The sequence below is a fragment of the Agelaius tricolor genome, unplaced genomic scaffold (genome assembly GCF_023055355.1).
Source record: "Agelaius tricolor isolate 1412-34295 unplaced genomic scaffold, bAgeTri1.0.p SCAF_66, whole genome shotgun sequence".
Classification (NCBI taxonomy): domain Eukaryota; kingdom Metazoa; phylum Chordata; class Aves; order Passeriformes; family Icteridae; genus Agelaius; species Agelaius tricolor.
In genome coordinates this window covers 1224377-1250617 of record NW_027269326.1, presented here as the reverse complement: position 1 = coordinate 1250617, position 26241 = coordinate 1224377, and the positions used below count along the sequence as shown (strand labels likewise).

Genomic DNA, 26241 nt, shown 5'->3' with positions numbered 1-26241 from the left:
GGGTGTGAATGACCCTGGGGCCATGATGTCCTCAGTGGTTCCTGGCATCTTTTTCCCAAGATTAATAATAATAATTCATAACACCAATATCCATGGAAGACAAACAGCCAATAACTACACATATACAAAAATATGTATATTCCCTAAAAATAGGGAAAACAACTCCCAGGAGTCATTGTAACTTAATGGAAACATGAGAAAAATGTTCTAGCTGAGTCAAAAAGGCAAAGGGAGTATCAGAAATGGTTATGCACAAAATAGCAGAGGGGTTGTGCCCTTCTGTAACCTCCTGGGGTGTCTGTCTGCCCTGCCTGCCTGTGCTGCTCTGACATCCCATTGCTCAGAGGATCCCATTACCTGGAAAAACAAGGATAACAGAGATAATCTGATCTGGATCATCTTTTCTGTGGACAGAGTCTGCCCAGGTGATTTGGAGGGTGAATGATGAAGGTCTGTGAAATGTGGCTCAGGAAGGTGCAACGATGCAGAAATTAAGGAACAACCAGAAATTAGCTGGCAACAGTTAAAGTCTAGGAAGGATTTTTTTATAAAATCATGACTAGACTGTGGCAAGCCTTGCCACAGGAGGGTGGAGAGGTCAGAGCATAAATGGTTCCAAAAAAGATTAGACAAATACTTGGAAGAAGGATTAATCCCCAAAGCTCCAGCCTTTGGCTCTGAAAGTCCATAAACAGAAAAGGCAGGGACAGCACAGGGAGGTTTTCCCTGCCTTGTCTGTTCCTGTGCTCTCTCCTCCTGAGCAGCTGCTGCTGCCAGCCACAACATTCTGCTGTGTGACCTCTGCTCCTACCCAAGGGAGCTTTTATGACTTGGGGCCTCCCAGGTTTTGGTCATTTTTATGTAAATAACAGAAGTGGAATCTCTTGCCAGCCCTGGAAGTGCTTAAGGCCAGGTGGGAGCTCTGAGCAGCTTGGTCTGGTGGAAGATATCCCTGCACATGGCAGGGGGGTGGGTCTGGATGGTCTTTAAAGTCCTTTCCAGCCCAGGGATTTCACAGGCAGAGCAGAGAAATTAGGGAGTGAATTCACTTATGGGACAAAGTTAATAAATTTGAGCCTAGGGGTTGCCCTTGGGAAACACTTTTTGATTGCCAGCAGTGCCAGTTTGTTCAGTCCTTTTTGTATTCTCTTTACCTTTCCTGAGCTCCACATCTCATTGGAATTCTGCTGGAATAACCAAAGGCTTGGGGCTTCTCAGGACAGGATTTTCTTAATAGTAACCTCCTCCCTAAGTGTCTTCTCTCTCACATATTTATTGCAGCCATCACTAATTCCTACACCTTTTCCTAATCATGACTGGCATGTTTACATACCCTGTGGTTTGTCATGGTTTTGATCCCTTAGAGGCTGGTGTTTTCAGTCTGCCATGGAAAGCTGTGGGTAGTTTTTGTGTAAAGCTGCTGTGAAAAACATCTGAGTGCTCTTGGCAGCTTCTGCAGTGGCTTCATGTCATTCCTTACAATCCAGCATTAGCTTGTGTTCATTTTAATGATTATTTCCTGTGGTTCTGCTGTGCTGGGCTCAGGCCAGGTGTGTCCTTTGTGTCCCTGGACAGGTGACTGTGTGTACCTGATGAGAGACAGCCGCAGGACCCCCGACGGGCACCCGGTGCGGCAATCGTACCGGCTGCTGTCCCACATCAACCGCGACAAGCTCGACATCTTCCGCATCGAGAAGCTCTGGAAAAACGAGAAGTGAGTGCCAGACAGCCTTGGAGTTTGAGCCATCCCACTGACCTGCCTGCCAAAGCACAGGGATTTTGTGCTAGTCTCACCTTTAGGATGCAGCAATGAGCAAGGTGTAGAGGTTGGGAATTCCCAACGGGAGCTTTGCTCTGCAGCTGCACGGTGGAAACACATGAGGTTGGAGGTTTAAGTAAAAGATCAGAGGTAGAAATGGATGGATTTCCTCAGTGTTGGAACAGATTGTGGGTGCAGTGACAGCTGTGCTGTGCTGTGGGTGCAGTGACAGCTGTGCTGTGCCCATGGAAACTACACTGGAGCTTGTGCTCCACAGCTGCATGGTTGGAAACACATGAGGTTGGAGGTTTAATCAAAGGGTCACAGATAGAAATAGATGGATTTCCTCAGTGTTGGAAGGGATTGTGGGTGCAGTGATAGCTTTGCTGTCCTGTGGGTGCAGTGACAGCTGTGACCAGTCACAGTCTGCTGTGCCCATGGAAACCACACTGGAGCTTGTGCTCCACAACTGCATGGTTGGAAGCTTGTGAGGTTGGAGGTTTAATCAAAGGATCACAGATAGAAATAGATGGATTTCCTCAGTGTTGGAAGGGATTGTGTGTGCAGTGACAGCTGTGCTGTGCCCATGGAAACCACGCTGGAGCTTGTGCTCCACAACTGCACAGTGGAAGCAAGTGAGGTTGGAGGTTTAAGCAAAGGATCACAGAGAGAAATAGATGGATTTCCTCAGTGTTGGAACAGGCTGTGAATGCAGTGACAGCTGTGCTGTGCCCTGGCCAGCCACAGTCTGCTGTGCCCATGGAAACCATGCTGGAGCTTGTGCTCCACAGCTGCACAGTGGAAGCAAGTGAGGTTGGAGGTTTAAGCAAAGGATCAGAGATAAAGATGGATGGATTTCCTTAGTGTTGGAACAGATTGTGGATGCAGTGACAGCTGTGACCAGTTACAGTCTGCTGTGCCCATGGAAACCACGCTGGAGCTTGTGCTCCACAACTGCACAGTGGAAACACATGAGGTTGGAGGTTTAATCAAAGGATCACAGATAGAAATAGATGGATTTCCTCAGTGTTGGAACAGGCTGTGGATGCAGTGACAGCTGTGCTGTGCCCTGGCCAGTCACACTTTGCTGTGCCCATGGAAACCACACTGGGAGGGTTTGTCCTCACTGCAGGCGGGCAGTGGAACATGGAATTTGTGTGACTCTGCTGTTCATCAGAGCCAAGTGCAAGAGAGGGAACTCCAAACAAAGCAGGGGGCACTGAGTGGTTGTGTCAGGGGCTGATTGGTGTTTGTGTCCCCTTTGCCCCCTCAGGGAGGAGCGCTTTGCCTTTGGCCACCACTATTTCCGTCCACACGAAACGCACCATTCCCCGTCTCGCAAGTTCTACCACAACGAACTCTTCCGGGTGCCCTTGTATGAAATCATCCCCTTGGAGGCCGTGGTGGGGACCTGCTGTGTGCTAGACCTCTACACCTACTGCAAAGGTGGGAATTAAACACATTCCTAAGCATTTGGGCACTGGGCTGTGGTGGGTTAACCCCTGCTGGAAGCTCAGCATTACCCAGCCACTCGCTCCCTGGGATGGGAGGGAACAGGTAAGAGTTAAACCCCTGGGGTTGGGATAAAAACAGTTTCATGGGTGAAACAAATGAAAATATTGTAGTAATAATAATGATAGTAGTAGTAGTAGTAATGGAAAGGGAGGTTACAGAAAGAGAGGTGTCCTATATCTGAAGGGGCTAAAAGGAAGGTGGAGAGAGGCTCTTAATCATGAACTGGAGTGACAGGACAAGAGGAAATGGCTTCAGCCTGAAAAGAGAGGTAATTTAGGTTGGATACACAGAGGAAATTCTTACCTGTGAGGGTGGGGTGGCCCTGGCACAGGTGCCCAGAGAAGCTGTGGCTGCCCCTGGATCCCTGGAAGTGTCCAAGGCCAGGCTGGACAGGGCTTGGAGCAGCCTGGGACAGTGGAAGGTGTCCCTGCCATGGCAGGGGCTGGAATGGGATGAGATTTAAGGTCCCTCCCAGCCCAAACCACTCCATGATTCTGTGAATAAACCCCAGGGAGCACAAGCGATGCCCAGTGCAGCCACTCCCCAGCACTGACTGGGGATCCCAGCCACCCCCACTGGGCTGGGCACTCCATGGTGTGGGACATCCTGGGGTCAGCTGTGCTGGCCCTGCTGGCAGAGCAGGGGAGCCTGGAGAGTGCAGGGCTGAGGGTGAGCACTGCTGGGCACCAGCCAACATCATCCTTACCCTGAACCAGGCACTGGGACAAATCCACTCTGTTCTGGAAGCAAGGACATGCCCTGGAGCAGTTCCTGCTGTCCAAAGGCTCTGGGGATGTTTGTGTGGCTCAGAGCTGAGGCTTTGCCCTGGGACAGGGATTCCTGTTTGAAGAGGGAAGAGAAAATGATGTCAGTTGAAAATTGTGTCTGTGAAAGTTTGGGAAGTGTTTGATCAGAGTATGCAGGTGTTGAGAGTGACCCTGCTGGGGTTCTGAGTGAGGGAGCAAACAGGGACATGGAAACTACACTGGAGCTTGTGCTCCACAGCTGCATGGTGAAAACAGGTGAGGTTGGAGGTTTAAGGAAAGGGTCAGAGATAGAATGGATGGATTTCCTCAGTGTTGGAAGAAATTGTGGGTGCAGTGACAGCTCTGCAGTGCCCATGGAAACCACACTGGAGCTTGTGCTCCACAGCTGCATGGTGAAAGGTTGGAGGTTTAAGGAAAGGGTCAGAGATAGAAATGGATGGATTTCCTCAGTGTTGGAACAGGCTGTGGATGCAGTGACAGCTCTGCAGTGCCCATGGAAACCACGCTGCAGCTTGTGCTCCACAACTGCATGGTGGAAACCTGTGACCCCTGGGATGAACCACATTTCCCCCTCAGTCCATGACTGTTTTCTCCTTGTTCTGGTGCCAGGGAGGCCGAAGGGGGTGAAGGAGCAGGATGTTTACATCTGTGATTACCGCCTGGATAAATCAGCTCACCTCTTCTACAAGATCCACCGCAACCGCTACCCCGTGTGCACCAAGCCCTACGCCTTCGACCACTTCCCCAAGAAACTCACACCCAAGAGGGATTTCTCTGTGAGTGGCTTTGCTCTCAGCTTCCTCACCTGGTTTTAGGAGGCTGGATGGAGTTCTGGAAAGCTCCTGAGTGTTGATAAATGAAGCTTGGTCAGGCAGAGGGAGCTGATGCTTTAGGTGGGGGTCAGGCTCTGCTCCCAAGGAACAACGGGCAGGACAAGAGGAAACGGCCTCAAGTTGTGCCATGGGAGGCTCAGGCTGGATATCAGGAGGAATTTCCTCGTGGAAAGGGTGGTCAGGCCTTGGCAGGGAGGTTTGGAGGCCCCATCCAAACCTCCTTCCAAATCCAGGGAGGTTTGGAGTCCCCGTCCCTGGAGGTGCCCAAGGAACACCTGGAGGTGGCACTCAGAGCTCTGGGCTGGGGACGAGGTGGGGATGGGGCACAGCTTGGATTGGATGCTCTGGGAGGGCTTTTCCAACCTCAGTCATTCCATGATTCTGTGAGTATGCACAGCCTGGGGAAAAGCTGCCTGGAAAGCAAGCTTGGAAAGAAAACTGGGTGGAACAGAACCTGCAGGTGAGAGGTAGAGAGGTGCTCAGGGAATGGTGATGGTGAGCTCAGAGAGAGACTCAGAGGTAGCAGATCTGCAAACCTTCTGCAAGTGAGCTCTGCTCTTCCTGGGGCAGAGGTTTTTGTAGTGGCTTTGGAGAAGGTTCCAGATTGATGCTGTGCAGAAAGCAAAGATGATTTTTGTCATGATGGTCTGTGGCTTGAAATTTACTTAGAAGATGTGAGGAACCAGACAAGTGTGGCTCTAATTGATCTTATTACATGATTGTGCCTCCTCCTGTGAAGTCTCTTTGAGGTACACCAGCATTTCCAGAGTGTCCTGCATTGGCACTTCCAGAGTATTTGACAGAGCAGCACTTCCTTCCACTGTGAATCTGATTTGGTATTGATCATAATCTTCATTGTTCTTGCAGCCTCATTATGTGCCAGACAACTACAAGAGGAATGGAGGCAGGTGAGTCTCCCCTCCCAGATTGTTGAGAAGAGATGAAATAATGTTGTTTGTTTCTCGTGCCCACTCTCCTCCTGCCCCTTTCCCCTGGGTGCTATGGAAATAAGGAGTTTAAATTATTTAAAGCTCTCTAAACTTGCAGAGAGATAAAAGGGAACAAGTGAGGCAGGATAGGCATTAATAATAATGTACATCAGGAAAAGAAAGGAGCCATTTGACAGTCAGAAAAAAGCAGCTGAGTGAGGAGATGCTCAGAACAGGAGGCTCCAGCCTTCCCAGATGGAGGAACCCAGGTCCTGGGCCTGCTGCCTGTGTCTGTGGGGCACTCAGAGCCCAGACCTGGTAGAGCCTGCAAGAACATCCCACTAGGGGCTGGGCCACAGTGGTTTTGGAGGTAAAATCTTTTGAAACTGAAAATAAAAATCCATTTGTTTTTCAAAGCTGTGTTTGGTGCGATGCAGATAAAGATGTAGCATTGGGGGGGTGTGAGTGGAGGGATGGAGGAAGAAATTGAGCTCCAGAGATCCCCAGCCCATGGATGAGTCCTGAACTCGCTGGGAATTGTCCTTTCAGGTGAAAAACTTCTCTTTAAACCCTTTTATTTTTCCTGTAAGGTCATCCTGGAAATCGGATCGCTCGAAACCACAGATCAAAGACTTAAACCAAGAGGAAGATTCCCTGCCCCTGATGGAGGAGGTGCTGGGGGCCCCTGAGCAGGCTCCAGGGGAGCTGCCCAGCCCCGAGGAGCCCGACAAGGAGCCCGTGGCCAGCGAGAGCTGCGAGGCTGAGAAGAAGGGGGACGAGAACCCCTCGGACTCGAGGCCGCTCTGCAGCCCCGAGGAGCGGCGGCACCTGCAGAGGGAGAGGCTGAACCAGATCCTGCTCAACCTCCTAGAGAAAATCCCAGGGAAAAACGGTGAGAATTCAGGCTCTGCTTGCACAGCCCCTGGGTCTCCTGCAGCTCTGGGGTCACTTGGCTGAGCTGTGTTGATACAATGAATGGTTTTGTGTGGATTTCTTGCTAGTGGGCATTAGGAAAGTCAGTTTTCTTTGTAGCCACGTTTTCCTTTGCAACAGAAATCCACTAAATTTTCCAAGTGAAATTTCTTACAACTATGACACTGTTTTGTATCATATTTTTAAGGGTCTTTTTGTATAATATTTTTAATAACCACAAAACCTTTCCATGAACTCATTCCCCCCTGCATCATTCAATATCTACAATGGAGAAACTTAACAGACAGGCCAGGAAAGACTGAGGGGATTTTGGAAAGTCTCTTTTGACCTTTCATGAGCTTTACTTTGGTTCTGAGTACCTGCTGTAGGTGTTGTCTGAGCTGTGGGATGAGGGGACGCTGGCAAAGTGTGACCCTGCTTTTAAATTCAAGCCCAGGATGAGCCCTGTCCAGTCTGTCCAATGCCACACAGTCATGGACTGATGCTTCATTTGGGTTGAGAGGATTTGTGGAGGTTTTCTGGTCCAGCCATGGCTCAGGGCTTGGGTCACTCAGTACTTTTGCCAGGCATGGTTTGGATTTCCTGGAGGGAAACATCCTTGGAGGAACCAGCAATAAAGAAACAGGAATTTTGTGTTTGAGGAGCGATGGGAGGCTGAGCTCTGGGTGCCCAGGTGGGGCATCCCTCACAGGTTGGATCCATGATCCTGGAGGTCTTTTCCCAGCTCAGTGATGCTGTAGTGACCGAGGTGCCCCTTGTGCTCTGTTGCAGCCATCGATGTCACCTACCTGCTGGAGGAGGGCTCGGGCCGGAAGCTGCGGCGCCGCACTCTGACCATCCCCGAGAGCAGCTTCAGGAAGTGACCCAGGAGGGGCAGCCGAGCTCTGGGCTCTGTCTGGGCTGGGGGCACAGCCCAGCCTGGGGAAGGAGGGCAGCAGCAAACTGACAAAATACAAACAGTAGCACCTGGGGGGCCGGGCTGGCACGGCGCCCACCCTGCTCTGCAGTGCTCTTGGTGTGTGTGTTGGTGGGCGTGCCTTGTATTGATGTTAGGTACTGAGGAAACCTCGTGGTTATTGTCCAGGATGGTCAAATTTAATTTATTTTTGCTTGATATTCCCACTCAGAGGAGAAAAAACGAAACAAAAATTTAAAAAAATAATAATAATAGGGAGGGCAGAGGAAAAGGACTGAGTTACTCTGAGAAGGATGTGCCCCACGGTCACTGCTCACCTGGGATTGTACCAGCCACCCTCAGCACCGCCAGGGAAGGGAATCCAGGAATCCAGAGGGGAGAGGAAAGGCCCAGTGGCTTAAAAGGAAAAGCTGCCCTGAAGCTGTGGCCTCTGATTTGCACAAGTTCCAAGAAGAGAGAAACGTCCCCAGCCGAGCACGAGGTTCGCCGTGGGACAGCTGAGCACGTGTCCCTGTGGTCTGTGCCAAGGAGAAGCTTCCAGAGGCCCTTGGAGCAGGGCAGGAGAGCTGGGATGAGGCACTTGCTGTGCGGGGGGAGGGGGTGGGGTGTGAGTTTTTTTCACTTTTTTTCTGCAGAGAAATTTTATAAAAGCGAAGTCAGCTCCTGACGCCACCATTGCTGTTGGTTTTTTTGATAAGCTGTGGTTCTCGTGTGTCTCGTGTGTTGTGCAAATAAAAATCCGTTAAAAGAAAAAAGGAAAAAAAAAAAAACAAAACAAAACGAAAAAAAAAACCACCAAAAAAAAACAAAACAACCCCAAGGACCCTTTCACTCCGTGCCCGTCAGGCAGTATCCGAACGAGTGTTTGTCGTGAGCTGTAGAATTTATCAACTGCTAACACTACCCTCGTGTGCTGGTGGACAGCCGAACGTCCGGGCAGCGGCTCCCGCTGGCCCCGCCCCGCGGCCATTGTCGCGATTGTCGCGATTGTCCCGCCAGCCCCCCCCGCTGCCCCCGGACGGTGGCTTTGCTTTCCTGTCTCAGACGTACACATGCATATCCAGTCCTGTTTTAGGTGTTCTTATAAGAAATCCAGTTTTTAATGTGCCAAGTTGTATATATCTGCTGCGTGGATGTAAAGCAATACCGTAGTTACATGTTCCTTTTTATGGACCAAGCTCGTCCTAATGTACATTCTTGTTATTATTATAATTATTTTACTCTTAGTGGAACATGACTCATTCCATTAACTTTTATGTGTTGATTTAAAAAGAGAAAACAAAACAAAACAAAAAAAAAACCACAAAAAAAAAAGAAAGGAAAAAAACCCTTTGAGAAAAAAAAATATTTTATTAAAAAAAAAAAAAGAAATAAGAAAATAGTTTGGAATATTTTCTTACTGTAGAGAAGCACTGTACAGTACCAGGAACCCTGAGTATAAAATACTCGTGCGTGTAGTAGGAATATCGCATGTCCAAACCCTCGAGTTGTCTCATTTAGTTTCAAACAGAAATCATTGTCTCAAATGGTGTTAAACACTAAAAAGTTTTTAAAAAAAAAAAAAATAAAGTGCGTACAGAAGCGAGACACTAGCTCTGTCATTTTATCTTTCTTTTGTTGAAAGACTAAACAAAATGTTTTTTAGACAATCAAATGTTAGGTAAGTGCAAAGAATTGTTTTTTCTTACTGGTGTAGAAATTAATGACTTTTTTTATTTTTTGGTTATTTTATAATACTGAGCAGACCCGTGTGTCCCCAGGATCGCCGCCGGAGCCAGGAAGCACTACGTTACTGCAAATAGAGCTGAACCTTAGTCTGCATGGGTGTAGGCTGTGTGATTGCTGAAAATAAATGCTGCTAATATATTTCCTTTTTACAAAGCATATCTAAATAGATCATTGTTTTGATGTTAATCTTTGTAAATTATGTATTACCAATTTTAACATTGGATGTAATTGCATAAAAAGCCTGCATCTCAATCCTGAGAGTCTAGTATTAAATGGAAAATCTTTTCCTAAGGTTGGCTCGGGGGGTTTTCTTTGCTGAGCTGGGTGGGAGGGTGGATGGACAGGAGGACAGGAGGAGGTGGATGGACAGGATCCACCTGGGCAGGCTGGATCCATGGGATCCATGGAGTGAGGCTCAGCAGGTGCTGGGTGCTCCCTTGGGTCACTGCAACCCCCACAGAACGTTCCAGGCTTGGGGAAAAGTGTCTGGAAAGGCCCTGGGGTGCTGGGGACAGCAGCTGGACACGGGCCCAGCTGTGCCCAGGTGTGCCCAGGTGGGCAAGAGCCAATGGCACCTGGCCTGGACCAGGACAGTGACCCCAGCCCCTTCTGCTGCCTCTGCTGAGAGACCTCAAACCCTGGCTCAGCTTTGGGCCCTTTGTGACAAGAAAGAGATTGAGGGGCTGGAGCATGTCCAGAGCTGGGAAAGGGGCTGGAGAATTCCTGAGGGAGCTGGAAAAGGGTTAGAGAATCCCTGAGGGAGCTGGGAAGGGAATGGAGAATCCCTGAGGGGCTGGGCAGGGGCTGCAGAATCCCTGAGGGAGCTGGGCAGGGGCTGGAGAATCCCTGAGGGAGCTGGGCAGGGGCTGCAGAATCCCTGAGGGAGCTGGGCAGGGGCTGCAGAATCCCTGAGGGAGCTGGGAGGGGGCTGAGCCTGGAGCAAAGGAGGCTCAGGGGGCCCTTGTGGCTCTGCACAGCTCCTGCCAGGAGGGCACAGCCGGGGGGGCCGGGCTCTGCTCCAGGGCACAGGGACAGGAGCAGAGGGAACGGCCTCAGGCTGGGCCAGGGCAGGCTCAGGGTGGGCACTGCAGGAATTTCCCCATGGAAAGGCGGTTCAGGGATTGGAACTGCCCAGGGAGGGTTGGAGTGCCCATCCCTGGAGGTGTCCAAGGAACACCTGGAGGTGACACTGAGTGCTCTGGGCTGGGGACAAGGTGGGGATTGGGCTGTCCCAGCTCCTGAACACACCCTGGGATCACACACTGGGGATGGGAACATGGGATCAACCACTGGGATGGGAACATGGGAACACACACTGGGGATGGGAACATGGGATCAACCACTGGGATGGGAACATGGGAACACCCCCTGGGATGGGAACCAACCCAGGAACAGCCCCTGGGATTGAGCCCCCAGCTGCTGGACATCTCAGAGGGTTCCGTGTGACCCCAGTGGCTCTGCAGGAGGGGTGGGGGCAGCGCAGTCACTGTGAGGGGTCACAGGGGCTGTGACCACGGCTGCCTGGCAGGCAAACTGGGGCAGGAGCCATTGAATCCACAGATTTGGTGCCTATTCCCAGGGGATAAACCCAAGGACCCCCCTTGTCCTGCTCAGGTTGGGGACTGTCACCCCCGGGGCGTGTCCCACTGGGGCAGGGCACTCACCTGCTCAGGTGAGTGCAGGGATCTCTCACCTGCAGGCTCCCTCAGGAATGGAACAGCTTTTCCTCAACACCCCCTGTGTGGAACCTGATTTTTCTTTTTCCCTTTCCCAGTCTGGCTCTCTGTGATCATGAAAATGCCATGCTTGACCTCTGTGCCCCTTTTAAAGCCAAGGCCCCAGGCCAAGGCTCGGAGGGCTGTTTATTTAAAAAGAAAATAAATAAATGGAAGTACCACCTGGCTTCCTTCCCTCCTGGCATGACCTCGTTCAAAAAGTCCAGAAGCAGCTGTGGAAATCAATCAAGCCTCCTTAAGGCGAGCCAAGGAACATTCCAATTAGGATATAACGTCACTCGTCTGAGAATAAAAATCCCAGCGAGAGAAGTGGAAATGAGAGCAGAGAGAAAGGAGAGCAGCTTCACCCGGGGCTCACACAGCGGCTCTCGGCCACCGAAAGGGGAAGTCGGGAGGGTGAAACGTGGCCATGGGAGGGAGCAGAGGCCCAAAACCGTCCCTGGGGCCAGGCTGCTGCTGCCGTGTGGCCGCTCCCCGGCATGGCCACACCTTCCTTTCACCGGGAGCCCAGCAGGAAATGCAAATTCTGGCACGAAATCACAAGCAATGACACAAACACGGAGAACTTGGAGCCGTTTAGCCCCTGCTGCCATCCTCTGGCTATGAAAAGATCACTTGAAGTTTTATAAATAACCCAAGCAGTGACCTGGGCTGTTCCCAGTTGCTGCGCGGCTCCCACGGCCGCTCCCCAGCAGCTTTTCCAGGGATATTCCTGGCTCTGGGAGGCTGCAGCCGCCTCTCCCACGCCGTGGAGGAGCCTGGGCATCTTGTGGGCACCTTCTGCTGGGCTGTGAGGCCTCCCTGCTCTCCCAGGCTGGCAGCCGGGATGCTGAGAACCCACACAGCCCCAGCATCTCCGGGCTGGAGCATCCCCTCATCCCACCCAGCCCGGCCCCTCGGCAGTGCCAGCCCCAGCGCCCATTGCCACACGTGGACACGTGAGTCACATCCTTTATTTCCAGCTTTTTCCCGGCGGAACGAGCTCATTCCAGTGGTTACGATTATTTACAGAGTGCTGGGGGGGCCGGCCCGGGCCCCGGCGGGGCTCGTGGAGGTGGCAGCGGTGGCAGGACAGACAGACGGCACGGAGGCGACGCGGGGCAGGGAGAGGAGCCGCCCCTGCCCTGGCACGGGGGGGGCAGCAGCTGAGGGACCCCCGAGCTGCCGCAGAGGAGCCGGGGGGACGCGGTGGCAGACGGTGACCTCATGCAGCAGTGACAGGCACAGGGCAGGGTCCCCTGGGAGCCGCCAGCCCCGGAGGCGGTGAAGCTCTGGAGGTGACAGGAGACATCCCCACCCAGAGCTGGCACCGCTCCGGAGAGCTCAGCTGCTCCCTCAGGTCCCTTCCTCCTCCTCCTCCTCCTCCTCACAAAATCAGGGATGTGTAACCGACAGGAACGAGGCCGGTGCTGTTGCCATGGCAGCAGCGGATCCAGTCTTCATCCACGGTGGAGAGAAGCTCCAGGATGTCCCCTTTTTGGAAGCTCAGGTGCCCGTCGGCCGTGCCCGTGTGGTCACACAGTGCCCGGACTGCCCTGCACCACACATGTCACCCTTGTGCCACACATGTCACCCCTGCACCACCAATGTCACCCCTGCACCACACATGTCACCCCCTGCACCACACATGTCACCCTTGTGCCACAAATGTCACCCCCTGTGCCCCCAATGTCACCCCCTGCACCACCAATGTCACCCCTGTGCCACACATGTCACCCTTGTGCCACAAATGTCACCCCTGCACCACCAATGTCACCCCCTGCACCACACATGTCACCCTTGTGCCACAAATGTCACCCCTGTGCCACAAATGTCACTTCAGACTCCCCGGGGACCCCGAGGACCCTCAGAGGCTCCCTCAGCCCTTGGGGGGTGGGAATTGGGGGGAATCAGGGATTTTCTCAGGCAGAGGTGGCCCCTGAGGAGGGGTCTGTACCTGGCAGAGCTGTCCTGCCAAGCAGCCCCTGGGAGGGCGAGCAGAGCAGGAGGTGTGGGGACATCAGAGATGGCACAGAGGGTGTGGGGACATCAGAGATGGCACAGAGGGTGTGGGGATATCGGGGTCAGTGAGGATGGGGAAGAGGGAAGCAGCCAAACACCATTTGGGATGGCCACACACCCACCCTGCCCACTGGGACAGAGCTGTTCCAACAGCCAGGTCACAGCTGCCACGTGCTTGCCCCACACAAGCTGCCACGAATCCACGAAGCACACAAGAAAATGCAAAAAAATTGTCCCCAAAACGTCTGGGAAAAACAGCTGACCCCAGGTGGGCAGAGGCTCAGGTTCCCCCACAGCCCAGCAGGAGAAGGGGATCCTTGGGGGTGCAGTCATGGCTTTCCCTTTAGGGATGTGTGCGACCCCCGGGCCGTGTCTGAGAGCAGCCCCGGCTTTCCCTCACCCAGAAAAGCCCTCGCAGCCCTGCCCAGCCCCAGCCCTGCCCTCTCCCAGCCCAGCCCAGCCCAGCCCAGCCTCACCTGCGGGCCGGGGGCAGGGCGGGCTCGGTCCTGCCCGGCTGCTGCTCCGGGGCGCGGCTCCTGTCCGGCGCCAGACCCTTCACCACCCCGGCCAGGACACGGCGGCTGGGGGCCAGCCAGCGGGACGGCCTCCTGCCAGAGCAAAGGGAGCCACCAGCTCGCCTGGGAGCCCTTCCTGCTGCTGATCTGCTCAGCTGGGAGCCACCAAGCAGCACTGAGCCTTCCCCAGGAGCTCCTGCTGCTCCAAGGCGATGGCAGCAGCGCTTGGGACGTGCATTAATCCCGAGGGAAACCCTACAAGATCCCCACGAGGCCAGCACAGAAACCCTTCCTCAGCACACCTGAGCACACAGGAACCCCTCAGCACACACAAACCCTTCCCCCTGTGCCTGCCCAAGCTGGGTCTCACCTGGACCTGGCCGAGGCGGTGTCAGGGCTGGAGGGGAAGCTCCTGGACGAGGGGTTGGTGGCTCCAAAGAGCCAGCCCAGCCAGCTGCCCTTGTCAGCACTGGGAGCATCAGCCATCTCTGGGCCACAAGGTGCTGCCTGGCTCCTGGCGGCAGGAGGCTCTGGGGAAGCAGCCAGGAGGTTCTTTCCAGCAGTGGGATCATCCAGCTTGGGGAACACTCTGGTTCCAGTGGGCAAGAAGAGATCTTCAGGGGAAGAGGTCCCTGAGGTGTCAGTGCTGCTGCTGGGCTTTGGGCCAGAGCGTTCAGGGCCAGCTTTGGTCTGGAGGAGCTGCAGCTCTGTGCCTCTGGGCTCACTCAGGGAAGTTTGGGATTGCCCAGCCTGGCCCGGGCTGGGCTCCCCCGCCCGCAGCTTCGTCCACCAGACCGAGGGGGACTTTTCCTTGCTGGGAGCAGTGTAAATCCTGGAGCTCTGGCTCAGCTGGCCCCACCAGCCACTGAGGCCAGCCCCAGGGCCCCCAGCGCCCTCCTGAGCCCCGTGGCTCTCCGGGGGGGTGTCAGAGCCCAGCAAGGTGCGGCTGAGCTGGTCGCCCCAGCGCAGCACCTGCTGCAGGGTTTGCTGCAGGGCAGCTCCCACTGGGGGAGCAGGGACCAACCCACCCATGGTCGCTTGGGACCGGCCCCCTGTGCCCCCCACCCTGCCCAGAGCATCGGGGGGGGTCTCATCCTCCAGGCTGTCCCCAGCAGCAGGGACAGGGGACAGCGGGGACTGCAGCCGGCGGGACAAGGGCCGGACGTCCACGGAGAGGTGGTGGTGCTCAAAGAGCAAGTCCAGGTGGAAAGTCAGCACCGACAGGGGCTGGATGAGCAGCAGGAGCTCGTCAGCAAGGTGGGGAAGAGGGCCTTGGCTCAGGGCAAAGAAGGCCGTGGGTGAGTAAAGCACGGAGATCACACCTGTGGGGACAGGGACAGGTGAGGGAGGGGCAGGATGCCCCCTGTGCTTGTCACATCCCCAGCAAGGGCCAGCCAGGCTGTCCAGGTCAGCCAGAGCACCCTCTGTGCTGAAGATGCACCATGAAAACGATCCACCATGGAAAGTGGATGTATCCCAAGCCCAGAGTGGGATTTTCAGCCTGGCAGGTTGAGAGGGCTTGGGGAGGGAGCTCCTGGGCACCGTGTCCTTACCTGGGCTCTTCTGCAGGTGAGATATCCACAACTCCAGCTGTTTAATGCTAAACAAGACAAAGAGAGCCCAAATTAGAGCCCCTGGGACAGCTCCAAGCTGCTGTGGCAGTGAGGCTGGCGGGGCCATCACCACTCACTTCAGAAGGCCGAGGATGAAGGCGTGGAACTTCTGCCTGCTGCTGCTGAGTGGGGCCAGCCCGGCCACGTGCCAGCACAGGGAGTGCAGGGAGCGGGTGCTGGGGCCTGTGGGGGGCAGAGCACAGACACTCAGTGCCCAGGGCATGGACACTCAGTGCCCAGGGCATGGACAGTGCCCAGAGCATGGACACTCAGTGCATAGGGAACAGACACTCAGTGCCCAGGGCATGGACAGTGCCCAGAGCATGGACAGTGCCCAGAGCATGGACACTCAGTGCCCAGGGCACAGACAGTGCATAGGGCATGGACAGTGCCCAGGGCACAGACACTCAGTGCATAGGGCATGGACACTGCCCAGGGCATGGACACTCAGTGCTCAGGGCACAGACAGTGCTCAGGGCACAGACAGTGCATAGGGCACGGACACTCAGTGCCAGGGCACGGACACTCAGTGCCCAAGGCACAGCAGCACTCCAGGCACCTGGAGATGCCCCCAGCCTCACCCTCACCTGTCTTCACCGAGGCTTCCACCACGCTCCAGGGGGAGTTTTTCCTCTGGCCTGTGATCACATCCTTCTGGAAAGGCTTCAGCCCGTCCTCCACCAAGGCATAGAGCGCAGGGCACAGGGTGTGCAGCAGCAGGTAGCCCACATCGGGGTTGAGCCGGCTGTCCCCCAGCTGGGCCTGAGGGAGGCACGAGCAGAGGGGAGGGAAGGGAAGGGCAGCACCCACCCCTGATTCCGCTGGGAGGGATGAGGGAATCCCAAAATCCTTCCTGCCCAGCCCAACCCAGCTCTCACCTTCTGCACCAGGTTCCGTGCGGTGCTGAAGTGGGCGATGACCTTGTCCACAGCGGAGCTGACGGCGACCAGCAGCGCTGGGGACGAGGGAGAGGAGGAGAGGAGGAGGAGAGGAGGGTCAGCTCAGAGGGACACACCGGGCAGCCCCGGACACCACCGGACCCTGCAGCGCCCACGGTGCTGTGCTGGAACCGGGACCTGCGGTGGCGGCTGCAGCCGCGTTCTCCGGCTGGCGGAGGGCAGGGCCGGGCCCGGTGCAGGCAGCGCTGCCGGTCCCTGCCCGCAGCGTCCCTGCCCCAGCCCAGCGCTGCGGATGCCCCGGACACCGACCCGGCCCGGGACGAGCCCCTCGCACCCTCCCGACCCCGCGGGTCCCGTTGCCCCCTCCTCCCCTCCCGCCCGGTTCTGTCCCACTCCTCCGGCGAGGATTTGCCCCAACCTTTCGCTTGCTCGCCATGGGGCCCCTCCGCTCTTCCCCCGCCGGGCCGGGCGGCTCCAGCGGCGGCTCCAGCGGCGGCTCCGGCGGCGGCTCCGGCGGGGAGCGGCTCGGGCCTGGCTGGAGAGAGCGGGGCAGCGGGGTCAGGCGGGGCGGCGGCTGGAGCACTGCCCGGGCCCGGGGGAGGAGCGGGGCCGGCGGCGGGGCCCGGCTCGCTCCGGCTCATGGAGCCGCGGGGCGAAGGGCGGCGGGGCCGGGCCGGGCGGAGGAAACGCGCTGGGAGCCGCGGGGCGGAGCGGCACCGGGACAGCCCCGGCACGTCCCGGGCCATGCGGGGACACCCCCGGACCGCGCCGTGCCCGGCCCGGAGCGCCCCGGGATCGCTCCCACCGCCCGGGGACCCGCACCGGGCCCCGCATCCCCCAGGCAGGACCCCGGAAGGAGCCAGACTCACTCACCCCCAGATTCACCCCAAACTCACCCCAGACTCACCCCAGACTCACCCCAGACTCACCCCAGACTCCCCTCCAAACTCACCCCCCGTGCCGGTCTCGTCTCCTCTCCGGGCCGCCCGTGGCACCGCGGGGTCCCCGCCGGGCGCCCCGAGCCTCCGGAGCGGGGCAGTGCCCAGCCCCTTTTCCCCTGGGGGCAGCCCCCCCTTCTCCACATCCCTGGGCTGCCCCTCCGCGATGGGCTGCAGGCTCGGCCGGGCTCTCCTTCTCGGCTGGTGGCTGTCGCCGTGTGCCAGCCCCGGTGTCCCCCCCAGGGACGCGGGGGGTCCCCAGCCCGGGGCGGGCCCCGGGGGCACCGGGGGGTGCTGGGCCGGCTCTGCCCGCGGGCCCTTGGGCTGCCTGGCGGCGCTGCGGGACCGCAGCTCCTTGAACGTGGTCACCTCTCTCTGCCTGGGGCCGGGAGGCCTGGCTGGCCCGTCCTGCTGGGGCTGGGGCTGCGGCTGGGGCTGGGGCTGGGGCTGGGGCCGGGCTGGCTCCTGGCCCGCCGTGCCCGAGAGCAGCTCGCTGGTGGGGGGCAGCTCCGTGTCAGGCGAGAACACGATCAGCCAGTCACTGCGGTCAACCCTGGCCTGGGCAGGCGTGGGTCCAGCCGCGTTCCTCTTCCTCCTCTGGGCCAGCTCGTGGAAGGAGGTGATGGTCTTGGTGGCCGTGTCTCTGCAGAGCTCAGCCGGGCCGGCCCTGGGCTCCGGGCCCAGCTGCTGCTCCGCTCTGTGCGCGTTCAGGACCTGCAGCCGCCGCCGGGGCCGAGGGGGCACGGGCGGGGGGACCCCGCCGGGCCGGGGCCGCGGCTCCGCAGCGCTGCTCGGGACACCGGGATCCCTCCGGTCCGGCACGGGCGGCGGCGCTGGGGGCGCGGCACCGGCCTCGGGGAGGGGGTTGCAGTTGGGGTCTAGGTCGGTGCAGGTCTCCGGTGCTGCTGTGCTGGGAGAGAGCTCCTCGCACTGAGAATCGAGCGAGTTGTTGCTGCAGAGGCTGTCCGGGCTCTTGCTGGCCACAGAGCTCCTGGTGGCTCTCGGGGGCACCGGGGAGTTGTGGTTGGCATCTCTCCCATGGCACGTCCTGTGCTGGTCAGTCAGAGACTCTCCATCAGCCAGGAGCTCTCTATCAGCCAGAGACTCTGCATCAGCCAGAGATTCTCCGTCAGCCAGAGATTCTCCATCAGCCAGGGGCTCTCTATCAGCCAGGGGCTCTCCATGCCAGGCATTTTCTGTGGGAATGACGTTCAGCTGCTTGTCAGGGGACTGGGACCCTGCTCTGGCGAACTCCTTGCAGTACACCGAGACTGGGGAGTCATCCAAGCTGAAATCCGAGCAGCTACTGACAGAGGAGGAGGAGGAGGAGGAGGAAGAAGCCAGATCACAAGGGGGATCACAAGGGGAAGCCGCCTCCTCCTCGTCTCCGCTGTGCAGGCAGGGGAAATCCTCGGGGTTCTGCAGCCCGAGGGTCTCTGGCGCCGGGGCGTGGGACTCACAGCAGCGACATTTCACCGAGGGATTGTTGGAATTGGCATCCACCGGCTCCCGGTTCTCCGGGCACTGGGTGCAGCCTGTCTGCTCCCCCCCGCCCGTGGAGCCATCCTGGAGCTCGGGGTGCCGGGAGAGGTGCAGCCCCAGGGAGATGTGCTGCAGGTGGATGTGGTTGAGGTTGCACAGGAGGCCTTTCTTTGGAGCCAGCATGGTGCTGCCTCGCTGGAAGTGCCCAGGGCTCCCAGGAAAGGCCAGCAGCTCCTCTCTTCTACACCATCCAGCTCCCTGCAAGCACCAAACACCCTCCTGGTCAGGGAAGAACACGGCAGGACCAACCTGGAGAGAGGCACAGCCGGGGGAAGAGGCACAGCAGTGACCTTGCAGCAGGGCCTGGCACAAGGGCTGGGGGTTAGAGAAAGGGATGTGCCCCGAGGGAGGGGCTGCCCCACAGCTTCCTGCCACGCTTGGGACTCTGCAGCCGGGCAGGGACTGAAGGCAGCCGCTGGTCCCTGGAGCATGGCCTGGGAACGAGCCCAGGAAGCTCGGCTGGCCCGGGGCTGGATTCCCTCCGGAGGGTCGGGAGCATCTCGGGGATGCCGTCAAGGAGAAAACGCCCTTGGAGCCTCGTCAAGGCGGGGCGGGCAGGGGGGGACGCTGTCCTGTCTGGGGGCGGTGGCACCGGGGGAGCTCAGGGACCAGGGCTTGGCCGGAACCGCCGCAGAACCGGCACCGCACCACCGGGCCCGGCTTTACCGGGGGGGAGCCCCAGCCCCGGGCACCTGCTGGAGGCTCCGGGCAGGAAACGGGCAGCAGCGAGCGCGGGAGGGCGGCTCCGAGCATCTGAGCATCTGCCAACCCCGAGCATCCCCCGGCCCCGAGCATCCCCCGGCCCCAAGAATCCCCCGAGCATCCTCCGGCCCTGAGCATCCCCCAGCTCCGAGCATCCCCCGGCCCCGAGCAGCCCCCGAGCATCCTCCAGCCCTGAGCATCCCCCAGCCCCGAGCATCCCCCATCCCCGAGCATCCCCCGGCCCCGGGGCGAGCACCGGCGGCCCGGCAGCAGGAGCGGCCCTGCTGGGCGCGGCCCTCCCCATCCCCCTGCAGCCCCCGCCCGGCTCCATCCCCTTCCCCGTCCCCCGCTCACCTCGGCGCTGCGGCGGCGAATGCGGCTGCGGGAGGGAGGGAGGAGCCGCGGCCCCGCCGCCGCCGCCCGCCGGGAGCCGCCCGGTCCCGCCCCGCCGCCGGCGGGGGCGGCGCTCCGGGCATCCCCGCACCCCGGAAAGCACCGGAGGGGTAGCGGCACACCCCGGCACATCCCGGCATCCCCCTCCCCGCCATCCAGCCCTGTCCCCGCACAACAGCAGCCACGCACCTACAATAATTTATATTTATTGTTCAGATGGCTGAACCCCCCCGGCCAGCCCCGCGCACCCTCTCGAACCCGCCCCCGGCCCCGCCCAGGGCAGGGAGCAGCTCCAGCCCCCTGCCAGGCCCCTCCATCACTTCTGCCGCTTGTAAATCTTCTGTGCCAGGTCCAGGAAGATGTCCCTGGGCAGGCGCCGGGCGTGGCTCCCGATCAGCGCCTGCAGCCGCCCGTAGCTGCTCTCCTCGTACTCCCGGAACGCCGCCTGCAAGCCCAGGGCATCGTAGAGCTCCTTCACCTTCGCCACCTTCTGGGGCTCCTTAGAGCCGTAGTTCTCCTGAGGAAAAACCCTGGAGTGAGTCAGGGCTATGCCAGCCCATGGGGCAGCAGCTTTGTTCTCTCTTTGTTACTGTGATATTTGATGAAAAATCTGTTTGCTAGGATTTTTTCTCTTGGGAAGATGAGAAGCTTCAGAGGAAAAGAAAAACAATATTATCTGATGGCTTCTCCTTGTGTTCTGCTGCTTTGGGATGTGGCAGGTGCATTTTTGATTGGTTCCATGTGAATTGTTTTTACTCAATGACCAATCCCAGCCCAGCTGTGTCAGACTCTCTGCTCTGTCACAGGTTTTTATTATTCATTCTTTTTTTAGCCTTCTGATGTATTCCTTTTTTTATTGTTTAGTATATAATTCCTTCTAACATAATATCATATCATAACATAATAAACCAGCCTTCTAAGAATTATGGAGTCAGATTCACCTCTTCCCTCCTCCCAGGACCCTCACACACAACACCCCAACACTCTCTTCTTTCTTCTCACCCTCCTCCTCCCAGCCAGGTGACAGCCCCTGGCACTCAGGTGCCCATCCTGGCACTCAGGTGCCCATGCAGGCACTCCAGGTGCCCATGCAGGCACTGCAGCCCCTCTGCCAGGTGTGTGATGCCAGCCTTACCTCCAGAATCTGCCTCTGCTGTGGCGTGGCCCTCTGCAGACACTGCACCACCAGCCAGCTGCACTTGTTGTCCTGGATGTCGGTGCCAACCTTCCCTGTCAGGGCTGGGTCCCCGTAGCAGTCCAGGAAATCGTCCTGTGGGACAATGGCAGGGCCTGAGTGCCACAGCCAGCAGCTGGCAAGGACCCAGGGGTGCAGGGACACCTCCTACCTGGATCTGGAAGAACTCCCCCATCTCCAGCAGGACGGCTTTGGCATCCTCGTGCTCCTCCTTACCATCAATGCCTGCCTGGGGGAGGGAATAACAGGGATAAAAAAGCCTTCCAGGACCTGGGGATAAGGTAAAACCTTCCAGGGCCTGGGGCTAAAGCAAAGCCTTCCAGGACCTGGGGATAAGGTAAAACCTTCCAGGACTTGGGCATTAAGCCCTCCAGGATCTGGGGCTAAAGCAAAGCCTTAAAGGACCTGAGGCCAAAGCAAAGCCTTCCAGGACCTGGGCATAAAGTAAAGCTTTCCAGGGCCTGGGGCTAAAGCAAAGCTTTCCAGGGCCTGGGGCTAAAGCAAAGCCTTCCAGGACCTGGGCATAAAGTAAAGCCTTCCAGGGCCTGGGGATCAAGCAAAGACTTCCAGCACCAGGGGCTAAACCTTCCAGGACCTGGGGACTGAGCCTGCCAGGACCTGCCCTGCTGGCCAGCCTGGCAGGAGGGTGAGGCCCCAGCACACTCACCATGTACATGGCTGCAGCCACGGGCAGGTAGAAGGAGTAAAACGCTGTCTTGTACTTCACAATGGCCTTGTACCTGTGCCAGAGGAACCAGGCTGAGCCCCAGGGCCCCCCTCTGCAGGGCAGGGACTGCAGGGCACCCCAAAACCCAGCCCCAGGCACCCCAAAACCCAGCCCCGGGCACCCCAAAACCCAGCCCCAGGGCTCCCCAAAACCCAGCCCCAGGGCTCCCCAAAACCCAGCCCCAGGCTGAGCAGGGCAGGGAGGGGACCTGGTTCTGCCCCCCTGTACCTCTGCTCGCTGAACCTGCTCAGGTCCACCTGGGAAACTGGAGCAGTGATGAGGTCCAGAGCCTGTCCCAGCTCGGTCTGGTAGCCTGTCTGGAGAGGAAAGAAAGGATTTGTGGCCTCATTGCAGCTTTCCAGTGTTTAAAGGAGTTGTAAAAAACAGGGAGGAGGATGTTCTGCATGGGGAGAACGAGATACAGGGTGATGGTTGTGATACATCAGTGATATTGGTACTGGGAGGAATTCCTGGCTGTGAGGGTGGGCAGGCCCTGGCACAGGTGCCCAGAGCAGCTGGGGCTGCCCCTGGATCCCTGGCAGTGCCCAGGGCCAGGCTGGACAGGGCTTGGAGCAGCCTGGGACAGTGGAAGGTGTCCCCATGGCAAGGGGGGTGGAACTTGATGATCTTTAAGGTCCCATCCAGCCCAAACCAGTCTGGGGTTCCATGATTCATTCACACACAGCTCTCCATAGCAGGGGAGTATGGGATGATCTGTAAGGTCCCATCCAGCCCAAACCAGTCTGGGATTCCATGATTCATTCCCACAGCCCTCCAGGACAGTCCCAACCCCACAGTGCAGAGCCCAAGCCCCGTTTCAGCTCCTCATTGGGTCTAAAGGCAGGACCTGTCTGTCACAGCCATATTTTATGAAAAATCCTTTTGTTAAGATATTTTCTCCTGAGAAGCTTCAGCTTCCCCATGTTTTGCTGCTTTGGAATGTGATTTAGAGAATTGTTTACCCAGCATGTGAAATTGTTTTTACTTGATGACCAATGACAGCCACCTGTGTTGAGGCTGTGAACAGTCACAAGATTTTGCTATCATTCCTTTCTAGTCCTTGTTGAAATCCTTTTTTCTATTCTTTTAGTATAGTTTTAATATATAATTTTCTCTTAATATATTTATTTTTATACAATTTATCTATAAATATATAATTATATTTATTATCATTATATATTATATTACATAATTAACATAATATTTATGTTTATATTATATAAATATATAATTTATTTATATATATATATAAAATAATAAGTCAGCCTTCTGAAACATGGAGTCAAGATTCTCATCCTGGGAGCCTCAAACAGCACCACACACAATCCAGGAATTTCAGGACCACATCAGAAAATAGGCCCAGACCCCAAGAAATCCCCAAGGAAGGGTTTGGGGAGCCAGGCTCACCTGCAGGAAGAGCTCCAGCAGGTGCAGGTAGAAGGGCTGCTGCCCACAGTACCTCCTCAGCAGCCTGTACACCGAGGACTCCAGCAGAAAAGCATCATTGATGGCATCCAGCCCGATCCCCTCCTGCAGCAGAGAGGCAGGGAGGTGTCCCAAAGGCTGGTGACCCCCAGGACAGGCAGGGAGGTGTCCCAGAGGCTGGTGACCCTCAGGGCAGGTAGGGAGGTGTCCCAAAGCCTGGTGACACCCAGGACAGGCAGGGAGGTGTCCCAGAGGCTCCTGGCCCCCAGGAAAGGCAGGGAGGTGTCCCAAAGGCTCCTGGCCCCCAGGACAGGCAGGGAGGTGTCCCAGAGGCTCCTGGCCCCCAGGACAGGCAGGGAGGTGTCCCAAAGCCTGGTGACACCCAGGACAGGCAGGGAGGTGTCCCAGAGGCTCCTGAGCCCCAGGACAGGCAGGGAGGTGTCCCAAAGGCTGGTGACCCCCAGGACAAGCAGGGAGGTGTCCCAGAGGCTCCTGGCCCCCAGGGGACACCCCCAGCCCTGAGCAGGGCTCTCCTGATTGCTCTCACCTTCTTGTACCAGCAGAGCTGCCCCCGGCGGGTCAGGGACGAGTCCATGATGTCGTCGGCCACCAGGAAAAAGGCTTGGAACTGCCAGAGGCTGGGTCAGGGATGGGGGAACCCCGGGGGTCCCCATCCCCAGGGGTTCCCATGCCCAGAGGGATCCAATCCCTCGGGGGGTCCCCATCCCCATTGGGGTCCCATCCCCTGGAGGGGTTCCATCTCCATGGGGTCCCCATCTCCATTGGGGTCCCATATCCATGCCCAGAGGGTTCCATCCCCCGGGGGTCCCATGCCCAAAGGGGGGGTCCCATATCCAGGGGTCCCATCCCCATTGGGGTCTCTCCATCCCCAGGGGCGTTTCATCCCTAGGGGGGGGGTCTCGTCCCCAGGAGGGTCCCATGCCCAGGGGGGGTCCCATCCCCGGCTGGTTCCATATCCACGGGGGTCCCATCCCCTGGAGGGGTTCCATCCCCATTGGGCCCCCATCTCCAGAGGGTTCCATCCCCGGAGTGTCCCATCCCCATTTGGTTCCCCATCCCCATTGGGGTTCCATCCCCTTTGGGGTCCCCACCCCCACTGGAGGGGTCCCGTCCCCACTGGGGGGTCTCCATCCCCATTGGGGTCTCCATCCCCATTGGGGGGGTCCCGGTTCTCACCAGCTCGATGCACCAGCCCACGGCCAGGGCGCAGCGGAGGCTCTCCGGGTCCTGCCGCTCGGGGCCCGCCAGCCGCCGGAACGCGGCCAGTACCGTCAGCCCCCGGTTGCACTTCCCGCCCGGCGCGTTGTACTCCAGCACCTGCGGAGCGCAGCCAGGTGAGCAGCCATGACCTGACTCCCCCTCCATCCCCGGTGCCGCCGCCCCGTCCCCGTTCTCACCTGCTTCAGCCGCGCCACGGCGTCTCCCACCTCCGGGTGTCCCAGCATGTCCTCCGTCAGGTCGCGGACGATCTGCGGGAAGAAGGCGGCGAACTCCTCGCGCTCGGCCGCTGCCCGCGCCCCGCTATCGCCGCTCATGGTGCCGGTCCGCGGTGCTGGTTCACGGTGCCGGTTCACGGTCCCGCCGCTGCCGCCCGCGACCTCCACGGCGCCTCTGGCCCCGCCCCCGCCCCGCCCACCGCGCGGGGAACGCCGGGACGCGCAGTCCCGAAGCGCGGGGGCGGCCGCTTACAGCGATGCCGCTGGACTACAACTCCCAGTGTGCCCCGCGCCTGAGGGCGGGCCAGCGGGCACGCGGCTGCAGCAGCGCCCATTGGCCCGTTTCATCGCGCGAGGATGAGCCCAAGGCGGCTGAGCCAATAGAAGCGCGGCGGGGGCGGGAGCGAGTCCGGTGATTGGTGAAGAGCGGGAATGGAGAGAGAGCCCGGCGTGGCGCGGGGGCGTGGCGGGGATTGAGGGCGTGGCTCCAGGGCGTGGCTTTAGGGCGTGGCGGGGCGTGTTCGGTAACCGGGCGGGGAATGGGGGTGCGGGCACCCGGACGGGGACAGGGGTGCGCTGGAACTGGGGCCGAACGGGGGTATGGGGGGCCGGTGTGGGGGTCCATGCGGTCTGTGGGGTTGTAGGGCCGGTTTGGGGCGCTGAGCGGGTGTCTCCGTGCAGGTGTGGTATAACACGCGACTGTGGGGTGCAGCGCAGGTGTGGGGCGCAGCACAGGTGTGGGGTGTCGTGCGGCTGACATGCTGTGCAGGTGTGGGTGCATCACAGTTATGGGGTACAGAGCAGTTATAGGATACAGAGCGGGTGTGGGGTACAGAGCAGTTGTGGGGTGCAGAGCAGGTGTGGGGTGCAAAGCAGTTATGGGGTGCAGAGGGGCTATGGGGTGCAGAGCAGTTATGGAGTGCAGAGCAGGTGTAGGGTGCAAAGCAGTTATGGGGTGCAGAGGGGCTGTGGGGTGCAGAGCAGTCATGGGGAGCAGAGCGGGTGTGGGGTGTGCTGCAGACCATGTGGGTACAGAGCGGCTGTGGGGTGCAGAGGGGCTGTGGAGTGCAGAGCAATTACAGGATACAGAGCAGTCATGGGGTGCAGAGCGGCTGTGGGGTGTGCTGCAGTTATAGGGTGCAGAGCAGTTTTAGGGTACAGGGCGGATGTGGGGTGTGGTGCAGCCTGTGTGGGTGCAGTGCTGTTATAGGGTACAGAGCGGCTGTGGGGTGGGGTGCAGTTATGGGGTGCAGTGCTGTTATAGGGTACAGAGCAGTTTTAGGGTACAGGGCGGATGTGGGGTGTGCTGCAGACCGTGTGGGTGCTGTGCAGGTGTGGGTACAGAGCAGTTATGGGGTGCAGTGCTGTTATAGGGTACAGAGCAGCTGTGGGGTGGGGTGCAGTTATGGGGTGCAGTGCTGTTATAGGGTGCAGAGCAGTTTTAGGGTACAGAGCGGCTGTGGGATGTGCTGCAGACCGTGTGGATGCTGCACAGGTACGGGGCACCTGCAGTACAGGTGTGGAGGGTGCGTTGCACCGCACGCCCGTGTGCCCGTGGGAGCTCCCGGGTTCCGGGGAGGGGTCCCGCTGCCCACGGGCCCTCGAGGGGACACCGCAGGGGTGACCCGGGCCGGGCACACGCGGTGCCACCTTCCCGCTGCTGCCCGCAGCTCCTGCCTGGGCCCCCGCCCCGCAGATTGGCGCCCGCCCCGAATCCC

General features: G+C 58.3%; 3 protein-coding genes across 5 annotated transcripts in view; 1 reads left to right on the top strand and 2 right to left on the bottom strand.

Moving 5' to 3' along the window:
- The window catches only part of ASH1L (ASH1 like histone lysine methyltransferase), an 89198-nt gene extending 79527 nt beyond the window's left edge, over positions 1–9671 (top strand). For both annotated transcript variants that reach the window (XM_071456956.1, XM_071456955.1), the window contains exons 23-28: positions 1576–1714; positions 3033–3205; positions 4651–4817; positions 5742–5782; positions 6394–6695; positions 7508–9671. In XM_071456956.1, the coding sequence (XP_071313057.1) occupies positions 1576–1714; positions 3033–3205; positions 4651–4817; positions 5742–5782; positions 6394–6695; positions 7508–7599 (914 nt within the window). In that variant the 3' untranslated portion in view covers positions 7600–9671. The remainder of the gene's footprint in view (positions 1–1575; positions 1715–3032; positions 3206–4650; positions 4818–5741; positions 5783–6393; positions 6696–7507) is intronic.
- Positions 9672–12051: 2380 nt separating this feature from the next.
- RUSC1 (RUN and SH3 domain containing 1) lies at positions 12052–19825 on the bottom strand. Of its 2 annotated transcripts, XM_071456743.1 has the most exons (10): positions 19681–19825; positions 17097–18822; positions 16563–16679; positions 16124–16200; positions 15833–16007; positions 15323–15428; positions 15186–15232; positions 14003–14954; positions 13594–13725; positions 12052–12651 (listed from the first exon to the last, which is right to left on the bottom strand). In XM_071456743.1, the coding sequence occupies exons 2-10, from the start codon at positions 18745–18747 to the stop codon at positions 12483–12485; spliced, it is 3426 nt and encodes a 1141-aa protein (XP_071312844.1). In that variant the 5' UTR covers positions 18748–18822; positions 19681–19825; the 3' UTR covers positions 12052–12482. The 2 variants fall into 2 exon arrangements, with proteins under 2 accessions (XP_071312844.1, XP_071312846.1); XM_071456745.1 differs by lacking the exon at positions 19681–19825 and having other exon boundaries at positions 12488–12646; positions 17097–18873.
- Positions 19826–19909: 84 nt separating this feature from the next.
- On the bottom strand, positions 19910–24727 carry FDPS (farnesyl diphosphate synthase). The gene is made up of 9 exons (XM_071456746.1): positions 24485–24727; positions 24264–24404; positions 23614–23694; positions 23049–23171; positions 21870–21958; positions 21582–21654; positions 21066–21143; positions 20855–20989; positions 19910–20236 (listed from the first exon to the last, which is right to left on the bottom strand). The coding sequence occupies exons 1-9, from the start codon at positions 24620–24622 to the stop codon at positions 20036–20038; spliced, it is 1059 nt and encodes a 352-aa protein (XP_071312847.1). The 5' UTR covers positions 24623–24727; the 3' UTR covers positions 19910–20035.
- Positions 24728–26241: the final 1514 nt, after the last annotated feature.